Source organism: Pediculus humanus, genomic scaffold (assembly GCF_000006295.1).
Source record: "Pediculus humanus corporis 1103172108177 genomic scaffold, whole genome shotgun sequence".
Classification (NCBI taxonomy): Eukaryota; Metazoa; Arthropoda; class Insecta; order Psocodea; family Pediculidae; genus Pediculus; species Pediculus humanus.
In genome coordinates, this window is record NW_002987747.1 from 52,557 (window position 1) to 61,181 (window position 8,625).

General features: G+C 24.5%; 1 protein-coding gene across 1 annotated transcript; it reads left to right on the forward strand.

Annotated features, from left to right (window-relative positions):
• Positions 1–2,154: 2,154 nt before the first annotated feature.
• Positions 2,155–6,617, forward strand: Phum_PHUM410620 (uncharacterized protein; the record flags this gene model as incomplete). The annotated part of the gene is made up of 11 exons (XM_002428879.1): positions 2,155–2,653; positions 2,780–2,904; positions 2,979–3,114; positions 3,356–3,558; positions 3,652–3,867; positions 3,942–4,136; positions 4,206–4,419; positions 4,501–4,591; positions 4,673–4,840; positions 4,935–5,194; positions 5,302–6,617. 11 exons carry the CDS (start codon positions 2,155–2,157, stop codon positions 6,615–6,617), a joined length of 3,423 nt encoding a protein of 1,140 aa, XP_002428924.1.
• Positions 6,618–8,625: the final 2,008 nt, after the last annotated feature.

Consider the following 8,625-nt stretch of genomic DNA (forward strand, 5'->3'; position numbering starts at 1 on the left):
GAAGGAAGAAAAAAGAATCGAATTTGTTTTTATTTTTTTTTATTTTCTTGTTTATTATTATTGCTTTTATTGTTTACGCAAATTTAATCCATTTCTTTGTTTCACATCGCACTTTTCAACTCGAAAAAAAAGAAAATGTAATTCGGTATATGTCGCCTAAAAAACCTTTCGTTTCGACTTAAAACAAAAAAAACAGTCGATGATAGTTTTGTAACTGTTTATAATTTATATATATATTAATTTTATTGATGTTAATATCATTAATATCATTATTATTATTAATTTTAATTCATGTAAAAAATGTTAATGGAAAAAAAAATGAGTAAAGAAATATATTTAAAAAATTGGGGTTTATGTTGTTGTTGTTGTTTTATCACGCAAAAGAAATTTTTTTTTTTTTTTTAATTAAAAATTATTTTATTTTTAACTTTTCGATTAATATATATTTAATTTATTTATATATATTTAAAATTATATTAGAAAAAAAAGAGTGATGAAAAGATGATTTTTTGTTGCGTGACGATTAATTTAAATTCAAATTGCTAATAATATTGATAATACTTTGTTTGTTTGTATTTGTTTAAATACTCGATAAAATTTATTATTTTTATTTATTTTTTTATTAATTAATAATAATAATAATTATAAATTACTATATATGGTTATCGTATACTTGTTGCATTTTATTTTAAAAGCAAATACCTGTTATTATTATTATTAACTTTTTGAATATGAAAATCGTACTTATTTAAATAAGTAAAATTTTCATTCATTTGAATTTTTGCTGTTTGTAATAGTTGAAATTATTATGTAAAAAACAAACACGATAAAAGGCTAATAATAACTTTTAAATTGTAAATAATAATAATAATAATAATAAATTCGTTTAAGAGTATTTTGTATATTTTTAGCATGATAAAAAAAAAATTTAATATTAGTATCGTGACGGGAACTGATGGTAACAATATTTTTGACCTAAAAAAAAATTTGGCAATTTTTACCCCCCAAAAAAAAATTTTTTTTTTTTTTTTAAATAGGGTTGCGATAATTAGGTGGAGGCGTAGTTAAGCGTGTTAAAGTTTTATTTATAAAAAAATGAGGTTATAGGACCAATGTAACTATGTCACGATCATGACGTTGTTGCCAGGTACTACCAGGTTAGAAAGAAAAACGTTGCTAAGGAATAATAAAATTCCTTCACCTACAATTTATTTAAATTTTCCGATTTGTTGGGAAAAAAACAACAAACGGTTGTTGTCTTAACGCACGTCGGTAACAAATTTACAACGTTTTTTTCCGTTTTGTTTTTCGTTTTTTTTTGAGTTTTCCTTTCGCCATAAAACCTTTTGCTTTTCTTCGAGTATCAGGTTTTTTTTTTTTTTTTTTTTTTTTAATCAAACTTGATCCTCCAGTTTCTTCGTCGCATGAGAAAATCTACCGGATCCGATTGTATTTCGATACTTGGGCAACGGCCTATTTTTTTTAAAACAGTCAATGACCGATTTTTCTTTTTTAAATCTGACACTAAATATATTTATTTTGTTTTTTTTTTTTTTTGTAAATTTTTACTGTTGGCTGTTGCTGTAACTTTTCAAATTGAGTCAAAATGTTTTATTAAAGTTTAAGGTAAGTGTAAAAAGTTAAAAAATTTTTTTATTTCATCAAAAATAATTTAAAACGAATAAGGATTCGGAATAATTTTTTTTTTTTTTTTTACAGATTTGAATTGGAAAAAAATATAATAAATAAAATTAATTATTAATAAAAAAAAAAATGTCGGTATCCATTCAAACAATTCCGAGGGAAAGTAAAACGACACATTTAAATCAATATTACGTTCCTGAAATTCTTAATTTTAATTTAGAAAAAACATCTGAAAAATGTTCTCGAGGAGTGGGAGATGAAAAGTCTGCTACCAATCTTCAAAATGGCGATGTAAGAAATTATAAACTCCCCCAAAAAAAAACATTAAGTAAAAACAAAAAAAAAAAAACAAAAAATTAAAATTAAATAAATTTACAAGTTTAAAATGTGAAAAAAATTTTAAAAAAATAATAAAAAAAAATTAAAATTTAAAATTTAAAGTGCTCGGAAATAAAAAAAATTTAAAAAAAAATTTCGTTTTAAAAAGAAATGAAGAACTGCTGATATGAAATGACACCAAAAAAGAAATCAAAAACTAATACAAAACAACAATCATCATTTTTGTTGCAGCCTTTTTTAAAACCCGTCGATCCTCACATACATTCTGATAAGGAAAATCCCGTTTTAAAAGCTCTTTTCGGTGGTAAAAGTCCTTCCGGTTTAACTGCCTGGACGTACGTAACGAAAACATCAATCAACAATTGTCATCCGTTTAAAAAAACAGAATTAAGTCACGATTTAACTTCTGACGATACACCAGCTGAAACACCTAAAAGCCTTCAAAAAAAAACATCTCAAACGAGGAAAAAATCATCGAAAGAAAATAATAATAATATTAATATTAATAATAACACACCGGATACTAATAACAATGGAAAATCAAAACCGACACAAAATAATGAAATACTAAAAGAAATACCCCTTAATTCGAATCCATCTAATGGAAATGAAACTAATGGAAAATCGAACACTAATGAAAATGACGTTAATGTAACTTCGAGTACCATAAGTACTCAAAAAGTAAATCTACCGGTTTCAAAGGTAACCTCCCCACCCCCCCCCCCCCGTTTTATTATTACATTATTATTATTATTATTTTTAATTAAAAAAATATTAATAATTTTTTTTAAGCAAGGAGAACCGGATAAAAAAAGAAGGATTTCTTCGCAATTAACATTTCCCATTTCGAAAGCTCGTACTATATTTGTTAATAGTGAAAGATTATTAGAATTGAGATCAATAGTCGACAATGCCGTTAAGGTAAGAAAATATTTATTAATTTATAAAAATGAGTTATTAAAATGACAAATTAAAAAAATGTCAATAATTTTCAGGCACATAAAGTTTATTCCATGACTGGAGCATATCAATCAGTGAGAAACGCATTAAGACAAAGAGGATGGATTGAAAAAATCGATAGCGAAGCAAAAAAACAAAATAGGCCGAATAAATTTGAAGAAATTGGAATATGTAAGTTGAATAATTTTATATATATATATATATATATATATAAAATAATGATAATAATAATAATAATGTACGACTAATGCCAATAAATGATCGGTTACCAAATAATTATTGATACCTCAATCCTTGTTTAAACCTTTTTCCTTTTTCAAGAAAAAACCTTTTCTTCTTTGTTCTTTCGAATCAGATGACGCTGCTTTTCAGTTTGTACAGAAAAATCCATCAATAGCAGCAATGGCATTAGCTATGCAAACCCATACGGGTTTCACTCACAATGATCAGATTCATTATTCAGTTCAAGGGGAAGCTGAAATTATAAATAGAATGCTGAAAAATGTCACGGAAGATCTTTGCTGGCTTAGCAGGCCGTTTCCATTTAATTGCTACAAAGATTTCGATAAATACGACATGATAAACCGTCTTCCAAAAGCATATTTTTCAAATAAGGTATTTATTTATTTATTTAAATTAAAATTTTACCGTGTACCCTTTATTTTTATTTTTTTTTCTAACGTAAATTTTTTAAATAATTTTTTATAGATCGGATTATGTAATTCATTACAACAAATTCAATGGTTTTACGAAGCCGGTGTTTGTTCGACACAATTTCCAAGAACTTATAACACATCGACAAAAGATGAACTTCAAGCTTTCAAAGATGATTTTCGATTAACGGCATGTATCGGTTTATTAAAATGGTTTAATGAAACTTATAGGAACGGTGGTGAAAAAGCGGTTCGTTCTCTCGATGGAAAGGTTCGTTGAAAATTTTCCTCTCCTTTTTTTTTAATTATTTTGAATTATTAAAAAGCAACAAATTACATATTTAGGTGGATTTAAATGTTATCGAATTTGCATTGAGACGATGTGCAGAATATGTTAAAATAAAACAACACGAAGACATTGACATACCTGAATTACCAACCGTTTGGGAATACCAATGGGATAATTTTATAGCTCAGTATTACAGAATCGCAAACGAAGGACAAATTCTTAAAGATAATAGAGAAGGAATTCCAATTAAGGTATGAATTCATTTTTTTTTTTGCAATTAATTAAGTAAAATTATGTAATTACGATGATAATAATTACAGGCGATTGCGAGCAACGTTCAATCCATGCTTTACATAATCAAACCTTATTGGCCTCAATACGATATCGACGGTTATCAAAATTATTGGATAGTTAAACCTGGTGGTAGATGTTGCGGTGCTGGTATAACAATTAAAAATCGTTTAGATAATATTTTGGTTACGTTAAATCCGGGATCTTTTAAAGATACTCGTTACGTCGTACAAAAATACATAGGTAGTTTAATAAAACTATTAACTATTAAATTTCATTCGATTTTAATAATTTTTTTTAATTTATTGTTTTTTTTTTTTAAAGAACGTCCGCTTTTAATTTTCAATACAAAATTTGATATAAGGCAATGGTTTTTGGTAACCAACGTATATCCCCTCACAGTTTGGATGTACAGGTATGTAAAAATCATTTTAAAGTCGAATAAAGCGTTTGTTTCCTTTGCAAAAAATAAATTTTTTTTTGGTAAAATTTTTAGAGAAAGTTATTTAAGATTTTGTTCGCAACCTTTTACGTTAAAAAACACTCCCGAATCAATTCATTTGTGTAATAACGCTGTTCAGAAAAAATATAAGAATGGAAAACGTGATAGAGGACTTCCTGATGAAAATATGTGGGATTGTTATACATTTCAAACACATTTAAAGTAATAAATAATAATAATAATAATGATAAAGTTTTTGTATGGAATTATTTTTAATTTATTATTAACAAATTTTTTTTTTTTTTTTTTTTTTCAGAGCGATTGGTTATCCGGATGTTTGGGAAAAATATATATATCCAGGTATGAAAGAAAGTTTTATAGGAGCTTTATTGACATCTCAAGAGAGTATGGAAAGGAGAAAAAATTGTTTCGAATTGTATGGAGCTGATTTTATGATATCCGATACGATAACCGATGGTCCTTGGCTAATAGAAATCAATTCGAATCCTGCCATGGATTCAAGTACGAGTGTTACCGCACGTATGTGCCCTCAAGTTTTGGAAGATGTTGTAAAAGGTAAAAAAAATGTCGTTTTTTTTTTGGGGGGGGGAGTGATGGTGGGGTGGCAAGAGAACAATGTAAAAATTACGTTTGAATTTTTTTTTTTTTTTTTTTTTCCCCAGTTGTTATTGATAGAAGAGATAATAAAAGTGCGTCGACGGGTGGTTTCGAAATGGTATTTAGACAAAATTGTCCTCCCATACCTCCTTACCTTGGTATGAGTTTCTGCGTGAAGGGAAAAAAAGCGTTTAAACCAAATGGAGATGTACGACTCATCACAAGAAAAAGTAAGAGTAAAAATTCTATTAAAATTTTACTCTCAACAGATACAGAGGAGGAATCTACGAGCGACAACAATTCTCCTTCGGGAAAAATCGAATTGGAAAGAAAATTCAACATGGATTCATCGATAGAAAATAAAAAATTACAACAAATAAATAAAAATTCAAGTCAAACGGATTGGATAAAAAGAAATATAAATGAAATAAAAGATGTTTCCTCCAATAAGAGATTAGTAAAAAAAGATTTATGTCAATTAATAACGGATGATGATAAAAAAATAAACGATTCTTCCGATACTAATAATAATAATAATAATTCGAAAGAAAAAAAATTAGAAAATAATTCGGATGAAAATAAAGAAAATCATCTTGTCGTTGACGGTTTTGAAATATTAAAAAAAAACAATTCGAATTTGATTCCTGAGGCTAACGATTTACCACCACCCACGACTCCAAATTTAACGGAATTATTAATTAATTATAAAAAAGATTTAATTCCGGTAAAAAGTCCGAATTCGTTAAATTCAAAAGATTCCGTTTATCAATCATTAACGACTTTATCATCATTATCGTCTGCTCGAAACAATTCGGATGTAGTTAAATCATATTCTTTAGATAAATTTTTTGACGTTTCCGGTAGTAAAAGAGGATCGATATCGACAAAAAGCGAATTTTCCTTTAAAAGTTGTCAATCTCATTTGGTTAAAAATCACGATGATGATAATAATGATAAAAACCGTACGATAAGAACAAATGATTTTTTATTTAATTTAAAAAAAGATATAAAAGATGTTAAATTAAATTGTGCGAGCGTCATATGCGATTTACAAGTTTTCCAGGGGGAAAATTCAAAATCAAAATCAAAAGAAAATCTAAATAAAAGTTTAACGGAAATAAATAAAAATTTATGTATAAAAAATTCCGAGAAAAAATTTAAAAAAAAATTCGATGATTTTATTCAATTCAATCGTAAAAATAATAATAATAATAATAATAATAATAATGAAAAAATTTTGAATCTTGCAATTAATTCTGATACCGGAGCTGTTAAAAGCATAAAAGACATTTCGAAAAAAATGGCGAACGAAGGAGATGAAGAAGAAGAAAAAGAAGAAAAAGAAGAAGAAAAAGATGAGGAAGAAAATGAAGAAGAATAATCATTTATTATATAGAAATAAAAAAAAAATAAAATTTTTTTTTTTTTTTTTTTAATTATTATTTATTTTATTTAGGTTTTTTTTTTTTTTTAAATTTATTATTATTATTATTATTATTTATTAAATAATTAAAATGTATATATATTTTTGAACGACAATATTATTATTATTAATAATTTAACATTAAAAAAAAATTTTTACATGCAGGGAAGAGAAAATCCAAGTTTAAAGATCTCGAAATAAAGAGTTTCTGTTTCCGCCGTATCGATGATCATTTTTATTTGGCTCAAAAAAGAAAATTATCGTAATCATGGTTGTCTCTCTCATTATGATGATAAGAAAATTTTTTATTATTATTATTAATATTAAAAAAATTAATAAAAAATTGTTCCCTGAGTTACGATCCCCCCACCCCGCAAGTAAAAAAATTCGGTTTTTTTTTTTTTTTTTTTTTACGCAAAATTTTCTTTTTTTTGTTTTTATGTTTTGTATATTTTATATATATATATATATAAATAAATTTAAAAAAAAAAATAAATAAATTATTTAAATAAAAAAAAAATAAAAAATTTTAAATAAAAACATTTTTTGATGTTGTTGTTATTAATGTTATTGTTATTGTTGTTTGTTATTATTATTATTATTTATTTATTTTAATGTGTTTTTTTTTTTAAAAAAAAAAAAAAAAAAAAGTTCAAAGAGGAAAAAAACAGAGAGAAAAAATTGTTATATTGTTTTTGTTGTTATTAATATATAAATAATAATAATAATAATAATAATTGTATATTTTTATTATTTATTTACGATTTGTGTTGTTTATATTTACATAGAAAAATTTGTTTTTTTTTTTTAAATTGAAATAAAAATAATAAAATAATAAAAAAAACAGTGGTGCCAATATTAAATTACAGTGCAAGCAATAATTGAAAAAGAAAAAAAAAAAAAAATTTTTTTTTTTGATGTAAAAAAATTGAAATGACGCGGTTTTAGGATAAACAATATTAAATCTAACGTGTGAAAAAAAAGGAAAATTTATTTATAATTATAAATAAATAATAATGATTTTATTAAATGAAACGTACAACAATAAAATGTGATCAAAGTATTTGAATTTGAAAATTCAGGGAAAAATTAAAAAAAAAAAAAAAAAAACAAAAAAACGGAAGAAAATTCAAGGGCAAAACAAAACTGTGAATGACGTTAAACATACAAACACACAAAAATATTTCTTTTTTTTTTATTTATTTATTTTTTATTTATTTATTTATTTATTATTCAAATGCGTTTTAAAATTTACTATTCGCCTTATTCCATTCATGAGGAAAATCATAAATGAATAAATTCAATAACAATAACAACAACAACAACAACAACATTGATAATAAAAAAAACGTTCTCAATAATAATAATAATAATAATAATAGTAAAATCGAGACTAGAGAACGTAAAAAAATTAAAAAAAAAACTACATCGGATAAGAAAAAAATTAATAATGGAAAAATACAAATATTATTAGATTTAGAAAAGAAAAAAAAAAAAACTGGTGATAATAATAATAATACAAATAATGGTGGTGGTGGAATCGGTGAAAGTTTAAATAAAAAAAAATTTATTAATGAAAAAAAAACGGAAATTAAAAATAATGAACAAGGAAATAACAACGCCAACAACCACACCTCCAACAGCACCAATTCCAGCAGCAACAGCAAAAAAAAAAAAAATAATAAAATTATTTTAAAAGATAAAAATTATTTCGATACGTTAAAATCGCAAGTTGTCGTTACGGATAAATTAAAAATTATTAATAATAATAATAATAATACTTATTCTAATTCTAATAATAATAATAATAATTATTCTAATAACAAAGTTTTAAATGTTTTAGGTGATAAATTAACTCCTTCATTTATTACACAGGATTCAATATCAAGTAAAGAATTTAAATTTAAAAAAAGTTTTTTAGATGCAATTACGGAAGAAAAACAACGTCAATATAATAATAATATCA